Genomic DNA, 27,305 nt, shown 5'->3' on the forward strand with positions numbered 1-27,305 from the left:
TGGAGTCCTTTAAAGTATCCTTCTCAACCCATTTCATTAGTCTGCATGGCTGAGTTGGGGCTTCAGACTGAACAATTACTTCCAGAGTTCCAATCAACCTTAGCTTGTCAAGAAGGGGAGAAGGAATAAAAGAACTGTTTATTTGCATTTCCTGCCCATTTAGTTCTCAAAGAGGGCACATACCACTTTTTGGGAAAACCTAAATTTCGAATTTTGCGTGGCACCAGTCGAGAGATTTCCATGTCAATATCTGATGCCATGCCATTTAGACAGATACATGAACCTGTTTACATGTAAAAAATTCGGCTTTCAATTTCGATTGTGTAGCTGGTATATCCGATTCTGCATCGCTTAAGCAATGTTCGATTAATCGAATTGGGTAGCAGCTGTACAGAAGCGTTCAAATTGATCCATTTGCACCCTTGAACTTATTCTCTACAATCCTTTCTTTTAATATGCTTATTTTTAGATGGGCAAGCTTGTCACAGGCACAGACTTACTGGTCCATGCCAAGAGGAGCAGTACACCCGAGAATATTAAACTCTTTGTTATATCTTCCAACTTAGTATTTAGGAGTTAGGACAATTCTCTTTTGGTTCCAGTGAATGGATGCTCGGGTGCAAGCCTTTGTTGCAAAACGAATGGAATATGTACAGGAAAGAATGAAAAACCAAAAAACAAAGAAACCAAAACAACCAATATTTAAGAACAGTAAGCTACCAGCAGAAGCAGCATTCTGTTCTCCACCATATAAACTGCTACGAGCCCTACTTTTCGACTCTAAGCAGAACAGCTCCTCCCTTGTTACCCGATCTCACATGTTCCAACAGTTTCTCTTCACGACAGATATCTAGCAGGGACTCTCCCTCCAGAAATTTCAATCCTGCTACTTGCCTCTGCAATAGACTTCCATCTGGACTGCCATTGCCTTCTTCCCTCTATCAACCCTCTCTACCCAGTCTTTACTAAAATCCAAAACTTCCATGCTTGGTTCCAAGGAAGGTCACCAAACACGATGGTACGCCTTGGACAAGTCCATCTTCAAACACGTCACCTCCTGGCTCTCTCTGCTAAACCCGTCGATCATGTCTTGCGCAATTAAAAACTGAACATGAATCACCCAGTTTTTCAGCACGGCTCCCTGGTTAGCATTAACAATGGAGGAAGAACATCCTGCAGCCTAAACACCATACTTTTTGAAATTATTTTCTAAACGCAGTTACACGGTGCATTAGAACCAAAGTCCTCCACCCTGACCGCCCCTTTGAACTTGGGAATTATCATGATTGCCTGCACCAACATTCACCCTGATCTGAACAACTAACTCTTTACTAACATCTTCCCCCCATGGCTGATCACAGCTCTTGAAAAACCATTTCGGGTAACTGTCTGGTCATGCAGAGCTTTCCTTGTCGAGATTTAAAGGCTGCACCCTCGATTTCCTCACCAGTAACTTCTCTAAGCAGAAGTTTATTTTCTGCCTGTGACCATTTCCCTAGCTGCAAAACTGTCCGACATACAATCTTCTACTTCATCTTCATTCATAAAAGACTCGAAATGTTGACTCAACGTCTCCACGATCTCCTCCTCTTCCTTATACAACACCCCTTTGACCATCAATTTTTTAATCTTATTGTTCTCCTCCTTATTCTTCAATTTTGACTTGTATAGCAGGTCGATGCCCATGAGGATCCAACTAGCAACTTGCTGCCTTACCAGCACTGGCTCAACCAGCTATGCCAAACCATTTGAGCCATCCATGGCGGGATCCATTCTAGGGAAAGTTTCCTCTAAACTTAGACGTCGATGACGCTACTGCAGCCTCCTTTATTTTTCGTAGATTATTGTCCTCTCCAATTTTTATAGCTTAAATAACTGAGATTGAAAAGATAGAAAAAGTAGAAACAAGTGACAAGATGATTGATTTGGATTAATTTGAAACATGTATGTGGACAGCAGTCATTTTTTTTTGAAATACCAAGGTTTTAAGAGGGCCCCTAAGAGGCTGAAGCTCCTTCCCCTCTCCCTTCCTCCGGAGGTCCAGAGTTGCTTTAGGACCTAAATAGGGAACGAGACACCCGTCAACTAGGTGTCGTGCACCCATCATTTGTAGTGTAGGGGAATAGCACTCACGAGAATTGAATTGACGACCGACCCTTCACCGTTCTACCAACCTAGCCAGCTACACCACGGCCCTTGGGGCTCTCATATGAAGAAAGGATGGAAAAAATCTTAGCTAATTGGGATTCCTTTATTGAACTTAACCAATTGCAATTGGTCTAGTAGGCTGTAGATTGTTAATACAATTTAACATCTCAACCGTCCATTGTGATGACCAATGGATGGTCACTAGTCGTTCAGAACATCCACACATCCCTGCGGAGAGAATTGGGCAGATAGGAAATGGGATTTTGATAATTTTGCCTTTGTAATTGGGCAGATTAACAAATAAATTTTCATGTTAACTACAACACAAAGAATCAGTTTGTTCAAGGCAACATCCTAAAGGGGTTGTTTGACAAATGGAACACTTTGTGAGTGTTTTATAAATCTGCTCTCTAAGGATTAGGGCAGATTTATCGACACCTAGTTCTACTGTTATATGAATAAGACACTCATTGGATGTTCCAACTTCCAAACAGCCCAAAACTGATGAAAACTGTCGGCTCGACAATATAGATTAAGAGCCTTTGCATAAGAATAAGCTGATGGATCCTAAAAAAGAGAAGACAATGCAGAAAGGAGAGGCAATGAAGCAAGACACTTGATGAGCTGAGACTTGTTGGCCTGATCGGAAGCCTCATCTGAGTCCGAACCTACCCAACATGCATCTCAATTTCTCTCACTTCTCCTCTTTCATTCCTTGACGCTGACCGAGTTGGCGTTGACTTGAAGTAACACGCATAGAGGATCAGCTGAGCTAGTGCAAGCAGTGTTCCAAGTCCATTTGGAATCTAAATCAGCAGAAAACCAAAGGGTTAACAGCTCAGTACTCACTTCTGTGTGTATACATATGCAAATGTATGTATGCACGTATATAGCACAAAGAATCGAAAGGACTCTTGAACATTGACAAAAAATCAGACATTAAGGTTAACTCTAGGGCTGTCAAGATTGTCAGATTTCATTTGCATAACAAATTAATTGGGTTTAGAAGCACAGATTATGTCGACTAAAAAGAGTAAACTGCTAAAGCTGATGCATATAACTTGAAAAGGGTACTTATTGTTCGTGGTAAAAATACACATGAAAAATACTTGCTTAATTTAATCAAGTAGGATATCCAAGTTAGACTAGAATTTAACTGCATCTTATTTAATTTATCCCAGTAACTGTTGTCTTTGTAAATTTCATGATCATACACAGCTGTTTTGTGGGAGATGAGGATAGGTTAGGTATCTAACAGAAGCTTGGCATACAAGTTTTTAAAATATTGTGTTTTTGGAATCCATGTTTTTAAAATGCATGATCTAAAAACCCCATGTTTTTGTTCCATAAACTATGATGTGACTATAGATAGTTTCTAGATCCAATAACCAAGCACTGGACATCATCACACTATACGCTCTGGAACAAGAACATAATGTTCTTAAAACATGCATTATAGGAATATGTGTTTCAAGAACACAATGTTGTTCTTACCAAATGTCAAGTCTTGTAATACTAAGTGACATCCATGTTTTTTGAATGAAAAGAAGGTTACCAACTTTTTCTTTTCTTCTCACCTGTGTTTTCAATGTCGAATTATGCGTTTCAAATTAGAGATCTAAACATAACGGATTAGTTCATTCTAGTTTGGCAAATGAAGCAGTTCGTGTCAATCTATCCTTAAAAATTGGGGCAGATTCATAAAACACATTTTAAGGTGTTCCATGAATCTGCTCCAATGTTTGAATCATATTCATGAAATAGTTATATACTATTCTGTTTGTCTTGTCAAATAGACCCACAGAATGAATTGGATATTGGAAGTGGCTGGACCGACATGCCTGTGCTGAGACTTTAACTATTCTTGGGATAAGAAATGACTCACAAGAATGTTGATATCCAAGGGAAGGAAGGAGTAAAGAGTCCAGCACACTCCATTGATTAAGGAGACGAAGGAGAGAGTAAAGGGCATGTACTCCACACTCTTCGTCGTAACCACCAGTTTCTGCAACATTAGAGTAAACCAAGATCATCTAAGATCCCATCTACCATGTGGATATTTCAAAATCAGGAAAGAAAAGGAAATTACCATGACACTGAGAGGTGCGGCGTACATGCAAGTGCCAAATATAATGCACAGGGTTCCGACGAGCGTCGACCTCTTCTCGTAAGTGTGGAGAACGCCAAGGGTGATGTAAAGCACGATTGCCAGGAAAACGCACTCACCCAAAAATATCAGGATTACTTTCACCTGAGATCATGAAATCATGCAAGCAATTTTAGAAATTTCTCTATCTATTTTTTCACCGAAAATGTCCAATTTGTCTAAGACAGGCATGACAAAGAAATAGGAATTAGTGCTTCGGCTTATGGTCATGTGCCTTCAGTCTTTTCTACTTAAAGGTCATCTTTTCATTACACATCCAAATATAATCAAAAGAATATGCATATGTTCTCCGGGTTGGCGCATAATTTATATGGCTTTTTTCAGGATTTTCTAGTTTAACAAATAGCATTAGAATATATATTTTTTAAAAATATTTTGCCTCTAGTAAGAAAAGTGTTATCTTCGAACCAAAATTAGGAGGTGTTTGGATGCTGAAAGCTTGATTTTGTAAAACCAACCGTTTCGTTTTGAAAATTTGGTTTATTTGTTTGGGCATCACACTCAAAACCCAGTTTTTCATGAATAACCGGAAGAGGTCAGTTTTTTTTACTCTCTTTTACAAAACCAAGTTTTGTCAAAACTGAGTTTTCCTAAAACTCGATTTTGATGGTACCCAAACACTCCAAAAACTTGGCTAACCAAGTTTGTCCTTAAAAACCTGGTTTTGGATAGGCCTGAGCATCAGCCCGGCCTGGTGCTCGAAACCCAAGCCCGGGCCCTGCCCAATGCTTGAAACCTGAATTGGGCCCCGTCAAGCTAACCCGGGCTGGGTTTTTCTGCCCAGGCTTAGTTTTGAGCTATCAGCCAAATGCATTGTTGAGATTTTTATAATCTGCATTTTCTTGTCCGTTATTCACTACCTCACTTTTTCCAATGTGAATTATAAGGACAAAAGATGGAGGCCTTCAGGGGGTGTCTCGAGCTCAAGCTCAGTCCAATGGCTGGTAGGTGGTTGGTCATTATTTGAGCAGCATAGGCATCAACCCCTTGTGCCAATAGCTTAGAACAATGATGTGCACTTGGATAAACCCTAGACTTATTCTGAATTCTCCAATTAGAAACTTATTCATAAAGTAAAACTAATCAAAAGTTGAGCTGTGATTTGTAAATTTTGTTTTCCTTTGAATAAGCAAGCTAAGGTTAAGCAAAATCTTACCACATTATGCGAAGAGAGAAACATCATGCATGGACTAATAATTATATATGTATATATATTTAGAGAGAGAGAGAGAGAGAGAGAGAGAGAGAGAGAGAGAGAGAGAGAGAGAGAGAGAGAGAGAGAGAGAGAGACCCTTTGCTGGGTTGTGGCGTAGATGAGATAGAGGGTGAGGTATATGGTCTCCACGACCAGTCCGATTCCATTGATGGTGATTACCAAGAGGCTATGAGGGTGAACCATGGGGAGGCCGTACGTGCACCAAAGCATGCAGTTGAGCATCGTCGCCAAGTAAGGCATGGCCGAGTAATCTTCGACAGCACCCTTCTTGATTATCTTATAAAAAGTTGGCCTGTTCATTTCAACAATAAAACAACCACATTGTCAGCCGTTCTTTGTCCTCAGTTTGTTTATAAAGTAGCTAAAAACCAACTAAAAATTCACTTCAATCATAATATTGAGGGCGTTTGTTTAAAGGAACATTCTGTTCTTGGAACACTAATGCACATTCAAGAACATCGTGTCATCTCTTCAATCTGAAACATGGTGCGATTGTGAAAGTTGTTCTTAGACCGAACAACAAAATTATAGACATAAGCATGCCATGTTTTGTGGAACAAGAACATCTAAACATTCCTCAAATGGTGTTTAGGAACATGATTTACCTTACTTTAGAACTCAACCTATGTAGTTGAAGAGAGAGAGAGAGAGATCCTTTTTATGCGTTCTAATTTAAGAGGTCTGTTTACCATATCTAAACTGGGGATAGGGGCCAGACTCACACATGGCACTCAGCAAAAGAGAAAGGTGACATTATCCTCACACAACTCGTTTGTCTTCATGAAATTAATTCATAAATCATACTCATGGGTTCAATTTCTCACAATGCATTTCTAAATCGTTCTTCCCATATATCTTTCTTTATCTTTGCATTTATGAAGAGAGAGAGAGAGAGAGATTTACGTTGGAGAGAGAAACAGTCCAAACGAGATCGCGTTTCCTGAAACAAGAAAAGGACGTAAACGACAGAGATTAATTCATTGTAAGTAGAGTACCTGAAAGTAATGAAAAGCTACTTGTATAGACATGGCATTCCTGTGGCGGCTAGGAAGGCCAAGTTTGTAGCATGATCAGGATTCAGGACCAAAGGAGCACTATGATTTCCTTGGTGTAGGAATTGATTTATTTGATCAGGAGATCAGAGGGCGAAGGCCAAATATATTAGTTAACAAGTCACAGGTCCGCCATGTCCTCACAGAAGCCAAAAGCCATGACTTCCTCTATCAAGAAGAAGCAGTGACATTAAGAAGGATGTTTAACGCAAACATAAAGCTGATGCTCTTTCAATTGCAAAAAACGCACAAGAATGAAGGGAAGAGAAAAAAAACTTGGTACCAAGAACCCCGACAATTGATCGAACAACACGCACGGCCACCATCTTCGCTCAAAAGAGAGAGAGATAGAGAAAGAAGAAGAAGAAGAAGAAGAAGAAGAAATAAAAGAGCAAGGGAGAGAGCGAGAGAGAGAGAAAGAGAGAAGAAGAGGAAGAGAAAGAATAAGAAGAAATACAAGGTGAGGCCGACCCCCGGGGGTCAGGGCACAGCCCTCACCACTAATAATCTTTCTTCTCGTGTCACTTATTTGCAAGGAAACCTTGCAACTACCACAGTTGAACCGATTTTGCCGAGGGAGAGAAAGAAAGAAGTTAACCAAATTGCGTGGTTTAAAGTAACCAGACTACTTTATTATCTCAATTCAAAAGTCCTTTTTTTTAATATTCAGAAGCACGACCATGCTTTTAAACTTCTCATTTCACTTCCTCAATTTACATGAATTTTTAATGCAAACTCACATTAAACAGTCCACATCCACATCCTTTTTGACATAATACAGTTGCATTATAAGAGGCCCAACTCAATCATTTCAGGGGAAATCCCGTTTGTAATTCACATGATTTCTTCCAGGTTGATCCAATCGATTACATCAAACTTACTTTCTGAGAAAAAAAAAGAGCAAATCGATCGAGTTGGCAATGTGGGGATCATTTGTTCTCATCAAATCATAACGCGCAGAAGTTCTCATATTCGGAGACAAAATCGACAGAAGAGATTCATCAAGATGAGAAAACAAAACAAGGGAGTCATCATTTACATGGCTTTGTTCATCTACAAAGAAAAGTAATTCGAGTTTAACATGAAAAGGAAAAGAAAGAAAAAGACTTCCTCAAAGTCCTCCGCTGTGGATGACTAGCTAGCTCTCATGAGCACCACCCCTCTCTCTCTCTCTCTATGCGGAACTCAAAATTTTGCCATTTCAGGAACCTAATAAAACCAACTACTTAGTTCATTAGCTGCAAACTGAGGGGATCTTCTACGAGCCATTTAGACAGACTTATGGATGTGGATGCGTACACCGCAGAAGTTGACGGGTACAGCAAGGGCCCCCCCTTCTATGGCGCCCCAACGTTGATGGAGACAGCTTCCTGCGTGGAGGCTAGTACAGGGCCCATAGACGACCGAGTAGTAGTACTGGTAGGCAATTCGACCTCATGACATGCGGTGCCGCCGTCTCCTCCGCCTGCCTTTTTCCCCTTCTTTGGTGTTGATCTGAAATAACAACCATAGAGTACCAGCTGAGCTGCTCCAAATAATGTTCCTAGCCCGTTCGGAATCTGAATCATTCATCACAACCAGAAAGGCATAGTAATTAGGCTGATCATTTGTCGTTCAAATCACCAGCACAATCTTCTAAACTAATTACAACAATGTTTTTTTCTTTTAATCTAACAAGAATGGCGAAAGTTATGTGTATGTTTTGGGTACTGGAGGACACGCAGGGGTTCAAGCCGAGTTTCTTCATTCAAATATAAAGAAAAGAAAACGGACTTACAACAATGTTGATATCAAAGGGAAGCAATGCATAGATAGTCCAGCAGACGCCATTAAGGAAGGAAGCAAGCGAGAGATAGAAAGGCATGTAGTCCACGCTTTTCGTTTTAATCACCAATCTCTGTAACATCAAACAAACTGGGTTAATTTACTGGACAATGTAACATGAAAGTTATAAAATTTCTTGTCATCATTTTCCCAAAAAAAAAAAATTACGCTTTTGCCACTAAACATTTGCGTTGTGTTTATGCATATTTTGGGCCAATGATTTTGAGATATTTGGTAAAAACTAACTATGTACTCAAATTAAATAAACCAGGTGTTGATTCATGCAAAATCCATTATGCAGATCACCTAATGCTATGAAGTTTACCGACAATAAACACAACATTGCCATAAATTTCAGCATACTTCTATACAAAATCATCATGAGCAGTACCTTATACACGTACAAAATTAAAACAAATATAAAGCAAATGAAGATACTGACCATGGCACTAAGAGGTGAGGCATACATGCAGGTGCCAAAAATGATGCAGAGGATGCCGACAAACAAGGTTCTCTTTTCATGAGTATGGAAAACCAACAAGGTTACAACAACCACAATTGCCATGAGTACCATCTCAACCAGCAAGATCAATGATGGCTTCACCTGAGAAACAGAACAGCGCGTCATATCAGGAATTGCAACAGGGAAATTCACCCAATAGAAGTATGGCAGTCGGATGAATCAATAAGAGAAGGATAAAACCAGATGGATCACATGAGTTGATGAAGACAGAGAGAAGGGAGAGAGAGAGAGAGAGAGAGAGAGAGAGAGAGAGAGAGAGAGAGAGAGAGAGACCTTCTGCCTCTTTGATGAGTAGGTGAAATACATGCAGAGGTATATTAACTCCACGACCAATCCGATGCCATTGATGGTGAGGACCAACAGGCTGTGGGGATGAACAATGGGGAAGCCATAGAACACCCAAAGCATGCAGTTCATCACCGTCGCCAGGTAAGGTATGGGTGAGAAGTCTTCAACGTCACCCTTCTTCCATATCCTATAGAAGGTTGGCCTGCGTTTCCGCATTGCAGAAAACGTATAACAAGTAAGTGTATCTCAACTGCTGTTTGTATAATTGACCAATGATAAGCATAAACAACATTAAATTGAGAAGCGGGTGCATTGCAGTTCCATAAATTTAAGTGCTACGCTTCACGAATACATGGAAATCATGTTTCCATGGGTATGCAGAAGCAGCAGGACTCCCAAGAGTGAGCGATGATAATGTCCACGGCAGATTTACATCTACCAGTGACATCCCTTCATGTTAAGATACAGAGACTAGGATATGAAAGAGAAGGAAAACCGATTTTCTAAAGAAATAGGCCAGGTCAGTCCTGTGCCCATGGGAAAATAGTTTCCCACCTATAGACCATGTTTCCAGAATTAAATAAGGGCTCCTTCAAGAGACCAAAAAAGACAACCATGTAGGAATTTGAGCCTCGAAGCTCTCTGGCTAGGTCCCACGAATTTAAAAATCATTCCAGAAGCCAGAACGCTGTCCACTCCCTCCCTCCACCTCGGAGGAGGGACCAACTTGATCGATCCACACCTTCCATGGCGGTTGGGGAGGCATTGCATCCAGTAATCTGGTCGACTACAGGTAGTCATCAAACTCATTCAAAGGGCCCATGTGTCTGTAATTATGAGACATTGTACTATATGATATGGCCTCAGTACTCGACTCAAGCCTGTGATTTCATGTTTCATTTTAGAAGCCAAATCAGATAATCCCATCGATGACCTGGTGGAACACCAGGGCCAGTTTACCGTTCTGCATTTCTCACAGGCAGCCTGAAACTGACTGCCGGCAATGAGGCTCAAGTTCTTCTTCTCTGCGTGCGTGTGTGTGTGAGAGAGAGGGAGAGAGAGAGAGAGAGAGAGAGAGAGAGAGAGAGTTACGTTGGAGAAAGGAACAGGCCGAAGGATATAACGTTCCCTGCAACAAGAAAAGGAACAGTAGTTAGGATTAGGAATATGGTCCACAACTTTTCTTCTCCGAAACCTGCTCACTTTGTAAAGACGGCAAAGCAAGAGACAAATAAGCGACTCCATTCTAGAACAATGGTCAGTAAATCCGAAGTTCTCAATGCGTTTCCCGGACGGGGAAATACTTTTTTCTCCGTCTGATTCCCTCATGAAACACTTTATCCTTCTGAGAGCATGAGAATCACACATTCGATCGAGTCCAAAAAGAAACTTGACATTCTTTACGATCGCAGCTTTCTAGTTGAAATTAATATTCTGAATCAGGAAAGAGGAAAAAAAGCCTACCACCATCACCCATTGGCCCACAAGTTTCAACAGAATCAAGAAACCGCTGCTTTTACAATAAATGTACGAGCATTACTTGGGTTTAACCCAATGGAAGCAAGAACAGATGGTGGAAAAAGAGGCTATGATGGAAAAAAGAAAAAAAAAGCGAGTAACGGAAAGAGAAGGGTAGCAGAGAATCTAAAGTTGTTACCAATAATGCCAATAACTGATCGAACAACGTCCGTGGACACCATGTCTTCTCACGCAGAGCAAACGGAAAGAACGAAGACTTAAGAGAACGATGAGAAAGCTCTAGGGGAGAGGGCGTCTTTATAATGGTCTCTGGTAGAGAGAGAAAGAGTTGGCCTTCAATTCGAAGTAATTGTGACTGGACTCCGCGCTCGGAAAGTAGGCAGAAAATTAAGAGATGGAGATGAAGAGTCCATTAATAAATGGATCTCTCTCTCTCTCTCTCTCTTCCTTGATTTATTGTTACCTTATCTATCTCCTGAGTTCATGTTCATCCTCCCTCACTCTGTCTTTCTGATCTCAACAACCCACTTATTATCTTTTTCTTCTATTTAAGAAACAAAAATAACTCTACCACAACGAGTTTCAGCCTTTCAGGTTAATTCATATGGAAACTAAAACGTAAGTCGAATCATTGGTGTTCGTTCCTGTGATTGGATTTCTTGATCATAAAATATTTTTAGCCTTCAATGAAACCGGTGGCGATAAATATGGATTAACTGGATAGTGCTGGATGAGTGGATTTAGATGAAAGCAGACTTCTAGGGACTGTGTTTTCTTGTTCATGTTGTTCCAAAGACAATGAGATAATCATGTTCAAATTTCTGGCAAAATGTGATCCCAACAGATGCGGAGACAGTTTGAATTTCCGTACATTCCTGGTCTAAAGCCGGTTTAAAGCGAACATTAATCACCTACCAACCCCAAAGGATGCCAGAAGATCGAATTTAATCTCCCCAGAAATATTAATGTAAGAGTCAAAGATAAAATGATAAGTTTGTCGGTTCTCATTTCTACTATTCTGACAGCATTGGATTATCCTCTAAAACCACTCGTAAGAAAATCATAATCAGATTAGTATTCATTGGCTAATGTTTCCTCCAAATCAGACTGCAAGTCTGTAAGTATATCCAAACGGCATTGTTTTTCTGGGTCCAACTCCTCATCCGATTGTGCTTGAGTTTAGCACCCTGACAAATGATTAGGGGGCATTTGACTACTTCATATTTGAAATTCATGGATATTTCGCTGATGCAGCGTGAGATTCACGGTAAAATTCATGATTCATTAAACTAAAGATTTTCAGTCATACATATCTAAAATCGACGCGTGAAATCTTTAATTTTTTTTTCATTGAGAAAAGTCGGATTTATGATTGGAGGGAAGAGGGTCTGATTTTAAATCTACAACGGTTCTCATATCGGAAAATCAGTTGAATGGATGCAAAACGCATAAAAAGATATTATTAAAAAAAATCACAAGAATATTATGTCCATATCACATTTTGGTTAAATTTGTGGACAGAAACATCCATAGTGATTTAAAGAGGCACATGCGACAACAGCATGAGCCATGTCATATATATATATATATATATATATATATAGAGAGAGAGAGAGAGAGAGAGAGAGAGAGATTTGATTAAATGTGTTTTCCGAGTCTGCTTACTCAAGAAAGAATATGGATCGCATCCACCTTACTCAAATAGTTATTAGATAGTCGAAGCATGCCCGCGCTTTTCCTTTAGCATATCACTTAATTTTACTTGTTCTTTTTTGTTTGGCTAAAAGAGGGAGAAAGAGAAAAAATGTCATGTACGGGTGCAGTTTGTATGTACCCCAGTAGCCATGATGAAGCCCCTCTACCTGCCACGCGCCTTGGGTGAACACACAGTCTTGGTGCATCATGGAGTCTGCGTGCACCCAAAAAACTCATCACGAGGACACGACACACGATAGAAAATTTTCGCCATTGTTTCTCTTTTTAGATGGACAGCATTTTCATGTACGTGACTCTCATACAAAAACATGAATACTTTGCAAGCAAGTACTTTCTCCCTTGGAAGAGTTAGGCTGAATTCGTGCTCGCCACCACTTCCACGCATCGTGTGAGCATTGGTGAGGGTGAATTCTTGCATGTTCAAAGAGCCCAAGTCTCTGGATCTGTTCAGTTCCTACTGCCGGCAGTAGAGAACCTCAATCTGCCACTGTTTACACCAGCACCCGACTTTCATTTTCATTATAAGGACAAAGAATTTAAGGATTGATGCTCTAGCCTCCATCGTGCGCAATATAATCTCTACATTTTACAGAAGGAAATAACCAGAGTTACAAAGCGAGGATGCATTTCCCGTAATCAGTATTCGATATTACAGAGATTGGATTATAAAATAGAAACGTAGAGCAGCACCAAAGTTAGTACAACAAATAATCTTAGAAGACTACATTTGTCGTGCAACAGAAAAATATGATACAGGAGAAGCAGTGTGAGAATGAGAAACTGCGGCACTAAGAAGACTTCCTAAGCTTTACGCAACAGCGAACAGACCCTTACTAACAGGCCTTATATCATAAGTGAATAAGTAATGCCGTGAGACAAATGGTACACGTTGCAATTTTCTAGTTTGCCCGTCTAACAGTAAAGCTAGAAAGAAACTCAAAGTCCCATCAAGTCAAACCTCCAGAGCTGTCGCAAGAGCTACCCAAGTTAGGAACCATTTCACTGATCAGCAGTCTGATCAAATGCTTGCCACATGATTTTACGATGTCGATGCATTCCTGAAAGTCGTCCTCACAAGCAAGCAATATCCACTCTTGATCGTCATCCAGGTACTTGACATCAAAGATGTCCGTTCCCAATTTCAGACGTTTTGCCACCTCTTCCTTCAGTTCTATCAAGCTTGACACTGAGGACAGACGGAATCTTACTATATCCTCCTTATACATTGCCTTCACTGCCATAGCGTCTGTACAGGTTGCATTTCTTATAGAACTGGTGGGCTCTTCGTTCGTGGCAGGACATGGTTCTCCAAGGGCTGAAGAACCAAATTCTGTAGACTCATTCAGATGGACCCTCTCATGCTCTAGGACATAATCAGCAGAAGGCCAGTCGACCAATTCAGTTGCTTCAACATCTTGTGGGGTGCCCTGACTTGACCTGCGAGAAGCAACAGTCCGTATGTTCTGTTCACCTGACTCGAGCTTACTTTTTAGTCCAGGATGGTGCTCATCCAACTTTGGCTGCAAGTGACTACAGTCATGACTTGCCATCTGCCTTTCTGGGTCCCCAGTTTCAGCAATGACTGCATCCACTGGATTGGCTTCGTGCATGGATTCTCTTGCACTTGTGCACATAAACTTTTGAGGTTCAATAGCGGTGAAATTTGGGGGCAAGGAAGAAGATGATCCCATTGCCACCGGTAATGGAGATGTAAGAGTGGTCAGATTGAAAGTGCCTTGTGCAACTGGGACAGATTCAATCACTTGTTGTAGCTTATAGATGGACCTGTTCACCTTCTTGATTTTGCGGGATGGCCACCTGGTGATACCATACTGCCTACAGATACGCTTCATGGTTGTAGGACAAACTGCAGTGAACATGAAAACAGTTAAATTTTTCTATGAATGCTACTTTTGAAGGAAAAGGTTTTTGCTGTTACACATAGATAATCACTTTTGCAAAGAAAAGTATAAGCAGAATACAACAAGAACCAAAAGGTACTGAAATAGAACTAGATCTAGAAATGCACCTAACTCTCTACATGTACGGAAGCTGTTGGAACAGGCCAGACAAATAATCAAATCAACCATTACCATAAGGTGAAGAAAATTCATCTGTAATGAAACAAACCGTAGACTAAAAAATTCAACCACTTGTACTCATAAAATTTGTATTCCATTCTTTGATTTGCAGACATGATCTCAATTGGATACAAGTCAATCTTGTTCTTCATTAAATTTTCTGTTTTTGATTTTCTCGCATCTTAAACTACAGAATGAAGACTGGAATGACAAACACAACAGCCAACTCTAGTGAACACTATGTTGGCCGACCAGTAAGCTGCTGAAATTTAACATACTCCAACCAATATAGACTAGGGATCAAACTTAGCTTGAACTTCTGAGCTAGACTTAGAGAAGAACTGCATGCTCGAGAAGGTTCCCTTCCTAAGAATTGACGAGATTTTGGAAGTGCTAGAGATGCATATTTAGAATGGTCTGTTCTGGTTCTTAGATGCATATTTACAATGGCCTGCTTTTATTGCACCAATGGTCCAAATCTAGTAGTTATTCTAAATTTCTAATGAAAGTACTCAGAGGAACTAGATTGTTATTTGCACCTTTAAGTATCATGGGTTCCAAAAGGAAGATCTTTAGGGATCCAAGCAATGCAATGTTATTATAAACAAATTTGTCCCAGCAGTTTTATCAGTCCACAGATTATAATAACATCAGTATCAACAAGTTGTAGTACAATATGCTGGCCGGTGCTAGCTCCATCCAGCATTTACGCTATCATAGATTGTGCTTAACAGTACCACGTGCTCTGGAATGCTGTACAATGCCTTCTGCACATTCTTTAGCAGAAAGGAGGACTACCTCACACCCTTGTTTGCAACCACCTACAGACCCCACTAGGAACGAACATGAATGAAGTGTTTTATAGACTGAGGAACACACACCAAACATCCTTAGCATGAGAAAAACCACACAAAGAACAGAAAAAGTTCACATGGAACAGAGCGAGAAATATCTTATGAAAAATTTTACCACCAAGGCTTTTTGCAGCATCTTTCAGGCTACCAGCAAAATATTTCTGGAGAACATCTAAGCTAATTGACTTCTCTGCTTTCCCCCGTTTGCTTCCAGATAATCCTTTGGTACATGAATTATCTGGTGCTGAAGCATGTGCAAGGTCTACATCTGTATCTGTTATGCTGTTTTCATGCAAAAGACCATCAGCAAGGACCTCAAAGCTATGCTCAACAGAGAGAGATAATCTTTTGCCCTCTGTGTACACATCTCCAGCCACAGGACATACCTCAGTTTCAGGGGATTCTAGAGGCACTTGATAATCAGCTCCAATCCCTATAGTGTTTGCACCTTCATCATGTTTATGGCTTGCAGATGGCTCAACTGAAGGGAAGATATTTTCTATTATGAGTTCATAGTCAATAACAACCCTCAAGGTATGACAACACTGCTTCAGTGTAGCTAAAAGAGATTCCAACAAAAACTGTTGTTCCCTGATGTCCTTGAGGTTAGAGGGCAAAAAGAACTCTATAACATAACCGTCTTTTCCAGTATGTTCACTTTCCAAATAAATAGCAAGAGAACCAACTAAACCAAACATCCGTGCATAATGTACAAGCGGGTATTCTGTTTTGCTGAACTGTGTAATATCACAGGAAAAGCATGGGGCATGTGTAGCAAATGCTCTACCAGGCACACCATGTCCCTTTTGTAAATGATGTTCTGCACAAGCATCTCTAAATCCCCACATGTCAGCATCAACAACATAGAATGCTATATCAGATATTGACATACAAGCCTGCCTTGTACAACTGCCATCGAAGACTGTAACATCCTCCAGCATACCAGCACTATCTACAATAGCGCTATGTTGCGTGCAAGGAACCCATGTCTGAGCTAGTGGCAACCTGTGCATCTCACAAACAACTGTTATTATCTCCAAAATTTCAGCTAAAGCAGCTTGACGACCTTCATTGCATATCTGAAACAGGAATGAAGATTGTGGAATATGATCGCAAGTAGAACTATAGAACAATTGCATGAAACGGGAATTATGCAAAAGGTTTACCTGCAATTGTGGATGATCCAAAACCTCTGAACTTTTTAGATTTACTGCCTGGAATAAGACTAACTAAATAAGATAATAATAATGCACAATCTAGTGCATATGAAACAAATGCCAGAAAAAAGAAAATCCCTCAGATGTCGGACTCGTAATAGATATGAATTATGAACTATGAAGGACTAAGCAAGAATACTATATAATCATAATTAGATTCACATTCTATTAATACGAAAACGGAACCATAACAATCTTGGTGGAGACCTAAATTGTGATTCTTTTATATGGCAGGCCATTGCCAATGTTTGTTTGTTGTCATATTTGAAAAGCTTGCACTCAACACAAGCCTACAGAAGTATACTCCTTAAGATACCCATTTATGGACAGTAGCATTGTGAGAATTTAGTTATGTATCAAAGATGAGAGAAATCTTCGAGGACATATGAAGAGGTTGGTTAAGAGATAGAATGTCTTGGTTCCTAGCCTTTTTGGAAGAGGAACCGAAGCTGCTAGGGGATGAGTTACAATTCGCCAGACCAAGTGCCCAAGTCATGACAAGCATTTCTTTTGTTGATAAATAAGCTGGGATTGGGCAGACTCCTACTAGTTTATGCGAATAGCGACACGCCTCCAGTATTCAACTCTTAATCTTCCTAAACTTGACTGTTTTAAGTCAACCACCTGGCCAGGTGGATGGAGCTTCTCTTGGCAGAAGGGAAGCTTAGATTTGTGATGAAATAAGGTAACAAAAAATGTTGAAATGTTTCTATTATTGATTATTTCCTTAGGTCACCCCCGAACTTCTACATGGTTTTAGAACCGTAGATTTACCAAAGAAAATATCATACTTACGTCCACTTTGCTCAACATGAATTCACAGAAACTACCCCAACGAAAGCCACCCAAATGTTTATTCAATGACACCAGAAAATGAAGATAGAATAAAAACCAATAGCATACAGGTTTCTTTCTGTAAAGGCTATAATTAGGTAGACTGTCTTAATTGATATTGTTATGATGTTTCAGTCTCTAACGAACCATTAACATGATGAATATCTAGCGACCCACAGCAGGATCTAATGATTGAACCCAAAAGTGCCCGAGCTTGAATCTAGCAGATTCCAACCCGTCCAAAGCCTGCTCCAATTTCATACCCAAAAGAATTGGTAACTGTAAGGTAGAAAGGGGCTTAGATATACAGTTTCTCAAAAATCTTAAATATAAGACTATCTCCAGGCATGGAACGTTACAGTTTAACCTCAAGGAATAGCTTCATCATGCATTGGACCTCCGTTTGTAACTCTATGGGCCCCGCCGAGGACAAACTTAAAATGCTCAATATGTTTAATCCCAACCCTTATTCGTACTCTACTCTACTTTGGCATCCAGAAGAGTGTGAACGATTACATATTCTAATGGCTTCAAATATATATAAATATATGTTACCATGCCTTGTCAAAATCTGTAATATGAAGTTATTTTCAAGTCGTTCTGGAAAGATGACGTTCTACAGGTTCAGACTGGGATGCGATTCATCAACATAATCAACGAACAATCAATCACAACAGTGATAAAGAGTAGACCCACCAACCACAATTAGAACACCATGAACCATTTGGATCTTTCTAAGCAAGAAGTTGACGAACCTCGAGCGCTTTACAAACTCTATCAACATCTGGAGCGTAATTGATCTTCATAGAAGTCATGATGATCTCGATGACGGCCACGCACGATCGGCCCCAGGATTCGAACACCGGCAGCGCCAGCGACCCGCGAACGTCATAGTGCAAGGCGTGGGACAATCTGGGGTACTCCTCGCTGCTGTAGTACTGAACATTGGGCGTCCATTCCGGCATCTTCCGCCGGAAAACCCGGCCGGGGAGCCCAAGAACGTAATCCTCTGTGCAGTCCTCATCGGTGGTGGAGAAGAAGTAAGAGACGGAGACAATTCGGTAACTAGAGAGGCTTGGACTGCGGGGACCGAGAACAAAGGGCTGGCCGGAGGTGGTGAGGAGATAGCGACCGCCGCTCTTGACCGGAACCCAGACCTGAACCAGCGCATGGTGTTCGGTCGACTGCTTAACGTAGTAACGCAAGGCCTGGCTGAGCCTCTGCTTGATAATCCTCGACCTCTCCTCCATGGAATTGAGGGTTCTGATAGCCAGCCAGTTGAGGGATGATGATGGTGCTGCCGCCGCCGCCGCCGCCGTCGCCGCAGCATCATTGGAATCCGGCGGATGATGGTCGGAGAAGAGCTCACATGAAGGAGGCCGCTCCTCGGCCTTGTGCTTGCCGTTGCCATCCCCACCGGTGTCTTCGCTGATCAAGTCGTTAACCCAATTGAGTTCGAAGGCCTCCAGATCGAAATCCATCAATTGCTCGTGGGGAGACTCATCCCTCGCTAGGCACCTTTTTCGAGATTCGGAAGGCCAACAGGTATCAGAAGGCAAACGGGAGGATGACTCCAGAATCTGGCTGAGCCAATGCTCCTGCTTATAATTAATATATTTTGCATACTATGGACTTTGCTGTTGGGTTCATGCGTGGAAGAGTTACAGGTGATGGAAGTCAGCAAGATTCCGAACAATCGCTCCCCAACCATTACCACATTATTTCTCTGTCTCTTTCCCTATTTAATAATATATGTGATTCAGGGAAGGGCGAATATAGCCATACTGCACGATGAAGTGGCTGAAACCATCATGTAATGATCTTTTTAATAATCAATTAACAAAAAATTTACAGAAACATGCTCAAATTTTTAACCGAACAATAAAAACATCCTTATGTTTTGAATCTTTTTCATTTAACTGCTTTAATTAGGTAAAGATAAACCTTAAACGAAAGAAATGAAGAACTGCAGCATGTTTTCATTATTTCATCAAAATTAAGGTTGTTTGAGTAAAAACTTCATTAACTAATGTCCAACGGCTGACTCTGAACTCATGACACAAGCAAGAGGGAGACAGATAAGGAAAAAGAAAACAAGATGATAATGAGAGAGTGAGAGGAGGAAGATTCCTTGTCTGCTTAATTTTCTTTCGATTTTGATTCCAGGGATCAACAAATAGGAAAAGTATGGTCAGTGGAATCCATTTCTACATTCAATCTCTTTGCAGACAGATGGAAAAAATATTGCGGTTATCCGGCCAACTTCCCCTTATTTTCAAAAATAGTTAAAGAGTATTTTCAAATATTAACGTAAAAATTTGTTTAATATTTTGGATCCATAAGTCCTAACAGACCAATTGAAGCAACCACCAGTGCTAACATCGAAAATCTCTTTCTTTGAACGCATGTTATAACATTTCTGGTTGCGATGAACTTCCCACAGGCTTAAATACATTTTACGAAAAAAATATTTTTTGAAGTTATTGATGTAATATAAGCTCTTCATTTTTTGCTTGCATATGGTACAAGCTCCATCAACACATCTAAGCATGAACTCGATTAGCTTCAACATATTAAACCAAATAGAAGGTTGTACCTGCAGAACAGAATATTTTGGAGAGACATGGAACGAAAGAAGATGAAATCCACACAGCATATACTGTCCGACTTGTGTAGACAGACAGTAGAAATATAGCTCTCTCAGCACGAATGACTTTCCCCCGTAAAAGCACTCGAGGAGGTTCCCATGCGTGTACCCACACACACATACACATATCGGTTGAAAACAACAGACAGAGAAAAAATACGTATCGTCAAGACATTGCCAAGAGCACACGCATCGCGTAAAAACAACAGAAAAAGAACACTAAGTATCATCAAGACATTGTTGAACGGTAGTTCGGACATCAAGAAATAATTACTGCAAGAAGCACGCCAAATATGCATTTAAATTAAAAAACTACAAGATAAATATGCGTCTGAAGCAGATTCGGAGACATGTGTACAACAGTATGGCTTTAAAAAAGGAAGAAGAACGCCACGGATGCAATTATGCGACGGACATAGACGGACTTTTTGAAACAAGAATTAAAGTGTTACAGGACCTTTTGGGGACAAACAAAATAACCAGTAGAAAAAGGGTTCCCATTCGCCAAGCTCCAGCAAAAAATTTCCTCGTTTCTTATCATCAGGGAGCGTTGTGCTCTGTATGTCAATTGCAAAGAGCAGAGAACCCCCCACGACTCAGTTAATCTATTCTTTGCAACTGCTGAACGTCGAAGGGCAAGAAGGCTGCATATGTTTTCGTTGTAATTGGAGCCGCCAGTCTCTGTCATTTTGCAGAGACCCGGTTTTCACCAGCTTCCAACCCATTTCTGCAAGCTCACGTGTTGCGATGACCAAATTAGCAGTGGCAGCCTGGCAGGTTATAATGATCTCTCCGTTCCCCCGACCCCCTCCAACTTCCGACTGCAACTCCGACTCTGATGATGCTGACAATGGAAGCCTTCACCTCGGACCTCCGACACTACTGTTGTCCTTGATGAGTGCAGGGCAACCGACACATGCATGGTGAAATCCCCAACCAGACAATGCAGACAAATGCATGGACCTGTTAGCAATACAAGGATACTAACGACCATCAACCTGAAACAACCCGGCTCAGTGTCATATGCACCCATTCAGCAGTCTCTTTGATCAAATGATCATCTGACGATAAGCATTCGTCCACAAAATCCCTGCAAAACAATGACTGCCGCAGCAAAGGAGCAGCATTTGCACTCAGTGTGTCTGCCAAGTCTCCAAGAACGCCCACTGCAGCCTTTGTCACCATATCATCCCTACAAGATAAAAAAAGGTACCGAGTTAGAGGATGCCTTCATATACTTTGCCACTTTGAAGAAGTGGAAGGGCAGAAAAGAAGCAACAGTTTAAACCCAAACAAATACTGACATGTCTTTCTCCTGATACATGCTGTCCAAAAATTGAAGGATGTGAGGTGCATAGGGCATCAGCAGCTGGGTCTTGGGAGAGTTCTTGAAGCCCTGAAAGATCGCCGAGTATGCTTCCAAGATCCCATTCCTCAATTGGTTATTGTATTCAATCATTTCATCATCAGAATTTGCAGGTTGCAGTGACAGTTCGGCTGCTCCCTGGAGCATCGGCATTGCATACACCAAGTACTTGTCAAAACTTTCACCTATGGCCAGGGCTATATCACCAAAACATGAGAAGATTGGAGGCTTCACAGATCGATGTAGCTGATTGCTTGACAAGTCCTTCAGAAGCTGAGTCATGATCCCATCACAATAAGGGAATATCTTCTCGTCCAAGGCTCTGCATATGTCACCAACGACACCAACCGTAACTGCACAGACTTGGTATTCTTCAAAATTCTGAAGGCCCATTTCCAGATACGGATAGAAGTCTGGCATGTACTTACTAAAGTCGGCTCCTGTCGCATATGCCAGGGCGCCAATAGCAAGCATTGCCTCCTCATGAACCGTGGCATTTCTAAATGCAAAAACCCTAAGGAAGAGAGCCATCATCTGATCTGCATACTGCAACAGACCATATTTTGTGGAGTCTGAACCACTCAGCTTCTGGATGATGACCTGTAAGCACCCACAGAGAAGTCCCTGCAATTCGATCTGCTTCTCTCTCTCTTCAGATGAGAGTTTCTGCACCTCAAGTGTTTCCATGAGCTTCATCAGGAAAACAGGAATAAGTTGCATGACAATGGACGCAGTCTCTTCCATTGAACACCTGACGACTTCATTGAGCGTTTCATAAGCAGATGTGCGTAAGCGAGACTCTCCAGCATCTTCCCTGTGAGCAGTAGTAAGAAGAGCCTCAACAACGCTTTGAAAGAAAGGAGTCAACAGAGAAGATGTGCCCACATCTTCGTAACCTTGGGCAAGAAAATACAGGGCGCCACATACTTTTTCAGCAACATTGGGGACATCCTTCATACCCTCAATCAGAACCGACAGAATGTGAGGGAAGTTAGACTGTGTAATCACTGGGGCCTCCATTGTCGGACCATGAAGGAACTCAAAAATTCTGCCCAGGGTCCAGGCAGTGGTGTCTTTTACGTGACTATTTTCATCCTTCATAGCATGAAGCATAAATTCCAAGGCAAGGTTGACAAGTGGGGTGAGCTTGTCTGGAGATGGCCCCTCGAGAATAGAACCAAATGCATAAGTAGCTGCCTCCCTTCGCCTCCATTCTGGTTTTGAGATGTTCTCTTGAACAAATGGCATCACAAGAGGAACAATATCATCACCAACTGTCCGTGCAACCAACCCCAAACATGTTCCCCCAGCCATTGAAATATTCCAAGCACCTTCATCCTGATCCTGGTCTTCTTCCTGTTTCAATAGTGTCTCCAACAACATAGGGACAAGAGCAGGAAGTGCCTGCTTAATAAAATAAAAGCAGGGAATATCAGATTCTCCACTAAAGTCACCTCCATATTCATCCAACACATCAATCTCCTCATCACATATAGAACTCCAAAATTCAATAGCTTGAAGAGCCACAGGTTCTTCATCTTCCTTCACAGATTTTGCAGTAATATTGAAGATATCTTTTATGTAAGGTGCAAGCTGATTGTAGTACATAGAAGAAATGGAGACCAGGCATTCAAATGCAACCTGTCTGATCTTCATTTCTGGAGACAAAGTTGCCTCACAGACAACCCTCATTATATAGTTCCTTTCCATGTCGTTCTCAAAATTTGTTTTGGCGAAGCTCAAAGCATTATAAAGGGCACGGGTGGCAGCAAGCCGTATATCATTACTCTCGCTAGAGCTCATACCCTGAACGACGGAAGTAAGTATTGAGTTCACTTCCTCTTGAACAAGTATTTCAGGAGATATTTCTTCACACAAGTACCCAAGGGTCTCCAGGGTCGCCTGTTTCACGTGCGCAGGCCCAGAAATGTTTGACGTCAGGGTGCTCACAAGCTCACGCCACTGACTATTCCTCAATTCAATGCCTGCAACCTTGGCAATGACTTGTGATGCAGTAGATCGAGCATCAAGTGCAGATGAACTAAGGGTGCTTAACATGCAACCCTTTATTTGGGTCTTCACGGATGGATCCAGCGACAACCATCGCTGAACCAACTCAGCTTTAAGGTTCAGCTCTTTGGCATCTAATGCGTTCTTCAAAATCAAACCAGCAAGCTTACGGCTATCCACAGGCTTCTCATCATTGGACAATTCTCCAGACATAGACAACAAAAAAGCAGGGAAGTTCTGGTTTTGAAACTGTGTAAGATTTTCTTCAGCATGTTTCCGCACATTACCATCAATAGACTGCGCGTTCAAAAGGACCTGGGTCACCTCCATTGTCTTTGTTTATCTGCACGGCAGACACATATTCATCAAAAAATAAAGAGCAACAAAAAATACAAAAGGATGAAATGGACCCTGATTAAAGCAAAGGACATAGATACTCATGCTAGTTGGCTAGTCATATGTCTCTTGCAAACAGCTATAGCACTCAAAAAAAAAAAAAAAAGATATTTGGCATAAAAATATTTGAATTAACGGCTTACTAACTGCAAAATAAATCCAGAAAAAATGAACATAGTACAGGGTTCAGATTTGGCATGAGACTGTAACAGAAACTATGATTTTGAAATTCAAAGTTCAATGCCCTTTCAGAAAAGAGTTGATTTGAAGTAATCAATAACATGCTTAAATAGAAAACAAAGACAAAAACTGAATAAAATTCCGAACTCGAACATTGCCAGTGACGACAATGTACACGATTAAACTAACCAGATAACTTAAAGAGCACCCAACCCTATGACAACCCAAAGAACAAATCGAAGCGGGTAAAGACATGATATCCACAACTGCAGCTCACAAGACGAAAGTACGAACCCGTAGCAACATGTTAAGTGGTCATCACAACCCACATCTATCCGAGTACAATCGCAAAACGCAAGGTAAAGCACAAGATGAACCTAATGGACCTTGAGAAGAAGCGTCAAATAAACGAATTGAAACCTAATTTTGATCCAAAACCTCACCCTGAATGCTTTTAGACCCCCGTAACAGTACAATTGTATATGCCTTCTCCAATCTACAATCTCAATCCAACCAACATCAACCAATAAAATGTGTGTGCGTGTGCGTGTGTATATGACGGAACGAAAAGAGAGAATTACAAGGACCCATTCACGCCGGCAATCACGAAAACCTAGATCCCGAGCGTCTGCCTACCCCTGATTGCCAGCCCTAATCCTCAACAGATCCGCTAAATTACCAATTAAACCCTAACAGTTTCAAACCTATCCAACTCCCAATCGGAGACAAATCCCGAATCGCGAAAATGGTGCTCCTGCAGTATGAAACACTAACATAACAAAGTACACATGCAATTCCAAAATAGATCAAAATTCTGCAGAAACAAAACAGCCACGAAAACAAAATCCGAGAGAGAGAGAGAGAAAGAGGGAGCGAGAGCAGTTTCTCTCGTCCGTCTCAATCATCGAGTAGACAGGCTCACGTGGAGAGAAGCAGGCGTCTTCCGCGCGGTCCCCTCGGCAGCCGGCGGGCGATCGGACGGGCAGAAACCGATCTCCGAAACAGAGAACGAGGAAAAGGAGAAGAAGAAGATCGACGCCGACGACGGTGGTTGCGAGAAGGTGGCGCCAATATCTACTAGCTCAGTACCCTCCTCCCCTTGCCCCCCACTCTCTCTCTCTCCCCTCCCCTTTCTGTTTTAACCATTCGCCATTTCTGTTGTATTTATTTTTCCTACTGAAATCCATTTCAAGGGCGCCCACGATGCCCGTTTACGGTTTTACATGTAACCGGACGGCCAACTACCGCGACGGTGAGTTAGAATAGAAGCACGTACGTCGGGAACGAGAACGGGAAGGACAAACACGGGCATCTGCGTTGTCGAGAACTCACGCTCCGCGATCCAAGGTTCCAGGAACGACGTGGAAGGAGGAGAACAAGAAGGACAAACATGGCAGCGGCTTTTGTGCACGGACCCGGACAGTTTTCCAAGTCCAGCGATGCAATAGCCTGGACACGCTGCTCCCTGACAGCGTGCCGGTCCCTCGCAATTATTGGGATTCAAATTCAAAATATCTGTAAAATTATAAAACGACAAGACGAAGGCAATTTAAATTCTTACGTAGGAAAATATAAATATCAACTAAACAAGTTTATGGTACTGTTTTATATAAAAATATCCCATTGAAGATGAAAAATATAAAATAAATGTGGACTATAGGACCGAATATTACGAGTCTAAGCTCTTTGGCTTATATATATATATATATATATATATATATATAATCTGATAAGTGTATAATAGATAAAAACATGCAAACATACCCATACACCTTAGGGAAAGAAGCTTAAAAACATGAAATTTTTTCTTTAAATAAGACAGGTTGAGATAAACTTAGATATGTTAGTGTACATGTATGTACAACACATCACACTCGGAAAAGAAGCCTAAAGACATGAAATTTTTTTCTTTACATAAGACAGGTTAAGATAAACTTAAATATATTAATGCACATGTATGTACAACCAATCACACTAGGAAAATAAGCTCAAGACATGAAATTTTTTCTTTAATTATGACAGGTTGAGATAAAGTTAAATATATTAGTGTACATATATGTAAACCAAAGGGTGCACACATTTCGTATCAAATACTGGGTTCCTTATATTGTGACATATAAAGTGCCATTTGGCTTTCGTGAGTGTCTTGAAATGAATCAACTGCATATAGGAACTTGGGTTATCCAAAACTATACAATTAAAAGTAAAATAAATAAAAATGAATTACAATTTGAATTTGTAAACCAGACGAATATGAGACGGATCTTATAGCTTGCCAATGCCTACATGGCCAAGGGTGGCGGGTTTTGCGCCATCTCTCTCTCAAAATTTAAAACAAAAGAATTTTACATGTAAATTAAAAAAAAAATTTGAAAAATTGTATTTTGGTTCTTTTGTTAAAATTTTAAAATTATAATTCGATCCTCTAATACAAAATTTCTGGCTCGGCTCCTCCAAACAAAAAGTTACGGATCGAACTTTTGCCCATAACTGGATCTGGACTTGAATTAGGTCCGTACTTAATTCAGATCTCGAAATCTGATTCCCGTGAGAAACTGCATTGCCCGCCTGCACTCCCTCAAGTGTTTTGGATTTGGATTCGGATCGGTGATGGGATGAACTAGACCGGTTCACGTTCCGTCTGCCCAAGTTTAAACCCACCGCCGGTGAGAACAACTATTTTCACATTCCACCGACAACTAGTGGGCCCCACGGTCGCACAAGCCAACGGACTTATTTTTTGAATTCTTTTTCCGAAGAATTGTTGATCCTCTGCTTGACTGGACCCGCTCATCAGTTTTGTCCTGTTCAAAATTTATACACATTTTCTAATAAAATATAGCAGCTTTATTTACCGATGGAAGAATTTCATATCTTGTCTTCATTCTATCAATCTCAATAAAACATGCAACTCAAGTTCATCAGTTCACATCAGTAGTTGCAAAGATTGGCTTGAATTGGTCGAACAATAAGAATGGGTGCTTGATTTTTTCCTCATCAATTGTTTTTATATGATTTTCCACTCATTGTTATAAACTGAAGATAATAATGTTTTTTTCAGTTGTTAACCCAAAAGATTAAACGGTCTGTGTTTGTTTACCTTGGATTTCAGATCCTCAATTATCTCCTAGGTCCAACAAATTGAGATCAGTCTCCAATCAGCCATATCCTAAGCATAGATTGGTTCTTGATGTTTAAGGAGTTCTAATGTCCAAGTTTTATCACAGAGAGAATGGCTGAAGAGCCGAGCCAAACCTCCAACTTTAGAATTATTTCTGCATTATTGCCGGTCCTGATGCTCCATAAA

General features: G+C 40.9%; 4 protein-coding genes across 5 annotated transcripts; all 4 read right to left on the reverse strand.

Moving 5' to 3' along the window:
* Window positions 1-2,441: 2,441 nt before the first annotated feature.
* Window positions 2,442-7,067, reverse strand: LOC116253836 (bidirectional sugar transporter SWEET5-like). The gene is made up of 6 exons (XM_031628793.2): window positions 6,867-7,067; window positions 6,435-6,471; window positions 5,607-5,823; window positions 4,238-4,399; window positions 4,034-4,153; window positions 2,442-2,954 (listed from the first exon to the last, which is right to left on the reverse strand). The coding sequence occupies exons 1-6, from the start codon at window positions 6,907-6,909 to the stop codon at window positions 2,817-2,819; spliced, it is 717 nt and encodes a 238-aa protein (XP_031484653.1). The 5' UTR covers window positions 6,910-7,067; the 3' UTR covers window positions 2,442-2,816.
* A 523-nt stretch (window positions 7,068-7,590) lies between these two features.
* On the reverse strand, window positions 7,591-11,161 carry LOC116253826 (bidirectional sugar transporter SWEET6b-like). The gene is made up of 6 exons (XM_031628782.2): window positions 10,876-11,161; window positions 10,311-10,347; window positions 9,204-9,420; window positions 8,850-9,011; window positions 8,361-8,480; window positions 7,591-8,142 (listed from the first exon to the last, which is right to left on the reverse strand). The coding sequence occupies exons 1-6, from the start codon at window positions 10,916-10,918 to the stop codon at window positions 7,921-7,923; spliced, it is 801 nt and encodes a 266-aa protein (XP_031484642.1). The 5' UTR covers window positions 10,919-11,161; the 3' UTR covers window positions 7,591-7,920.
* Window positions 11,162-13,021: 1,860 nt separating this feature from the next.
* On the reverse strand, window positions 13,022-19,134 carry LOC116253818 (protein NLP3-like). Its single transcript, XM_031628770.2, has 4 exons — window positions 18,155-19,134; window positions 16,515-16,562; window positions 15,464-16,427; window positions 13,022-14,280 (listed from the first exon to the last, which is right to left on the reverse strand). The coding sequence occupies exons 1-4, from the start codon at window positions 18,878-18,880 to the stop codon at window positions 13,361-13,363; spliced, it is 2,658 nt and encodes an 885-aa protein (XP_031484630.1). The 5' UTR covers window positions 18,881-19,134; the 3' UTR covers window positions 13,022-13,360.
* A 1,179-nt stretch (window positions 19,135-20,313) lies between these two features.
* LOC116258840 (importin subunit beta-1-like) lies at window positions 20,314-25,123 on the reverse strand. Of its 2 annotated transcripts, none has more exons than XM_031636255.2 (3): window positions 24,921-25,123; window positions 21,351-23,765; window positions 20,314-21,238 (listed from the first exon to the last, which is right to left on the reverse strand). In XM_031636255.2, exons 2-3 carry the CDS (start codon window positions 23,750-23,752, stop codon window positions 21,040-21,042), a joined length of 2,601 nt encoding a protein of 866 aa, XP_031492115.1. In that variant the 5' UTR covers window positions 23,753-23,765; window positions 24,921-25,123; the 3' UTR covers window positions 20,314-21,039. The 2 variants fall into 2 exon arrangements, with proteins under 2 accessions (XP_031492115.1, XP_031492122.1); XM_031636262.2 differs by lacking the exon at window positions 24,921-25,123 and adding an exon at window positions 24,442-24,901.
* Between the last annotated feature and the right edge of the window lie 2,182 nt (window positions 25,124-27,305).

Source organism: Nymphaea colorata, chromosome 1 (assembly GCF_008831285.2).
Source record: "Nymphaea colorata isolate Beijing-Zhang1983 chromosome 1, ASM883128v2, whole genome shotgun sequence".
NCBI classification, from domain to species: Eukaryota; Viridiplantae; Streptophyta; class Magnoliopsida; order Nymphaeales; family Nymphaeaceae; genus Nymphaea; species Nymphaea colorata.

Bases quoted from the DNA above. Each gene is read 5' to 3' on its own strand.
- LOC116253836 (XM_031628793.2), bottom strand. From the start codon at position 6,909: ATGGTGGCCGTGCGTGTTGTTCGATCAATTGTCGGGGTTCTTG. The intron at 5,824-6,434 runs GTAAATCTCTCT...TGAAATGAACAG, and splicing joins GGACTGTTTCTCTCTCCAAC to GCCAACTTTTTATAAGATAA. The intron at 4,154-4,237 runs GTAATTTCCTTT...CTAATGTTGCAG, and splicing joins CCGCACCTCTCAGTGTCATG to AAACTGGTGGTTACGACGAA.
- LOC116253826 (XM_031628782.2), bottom strand. From the start codon at position 10,918: ATGGTGTCCACGGACGTTGTTCGATCAGTTATTGGCATTATTG. The intron at 9,012-9,203 runs GTCTCTCTCTCT...TCTGTTTCTCAG, and splicing joins ACTCATCAAAGAGGCAGAAG to GTGAAGCCATCATTGATCTT. The intron at 8,481-8,849 runs GTCAGTATCTTC...TTGATGTTACAG, and splicing joins CCTCACCTCTTAGTGCCATG to AGATTGGTGATTAAAACGAA.
- LOC116253818 (XM_031628770.2), bottom strand. From the start codon at position 18,880: ATGGATTTCGATCTGGAGGCCTTCGAACTCAATTGGGTTAACGACTTG. The intron at 16,563-18,154 runs GTTCGTCAACTT...GTCTTATTCCAG, and splicing joins GAGTTTGTAAAGCGCTCGAG to GCAGTAAATCTAAAAAGTTC. The intron at 14,281-15,463 runs GTAAAATTTTTC...TGTTCACTGCAG, and splicing joins TGCTGCAAAAAGCCTTGGTG to TTTGTCCTACAACCATGAAG.
- LOC116258840 (XM_031636255.2), bottom strand. From the start codon at position 23,752: ATGGAGGTGACCCAGGTCCTTTTGAACGCGCAGTCTATTGATGGTAAT. The intron at 21,239-21,350 runs GTCAGTATTTGT...TTTATCTTGTAG, and splicing joins ATGTATCAGGAGAAAGACAT to GGATGATATGGTGACAAAGG.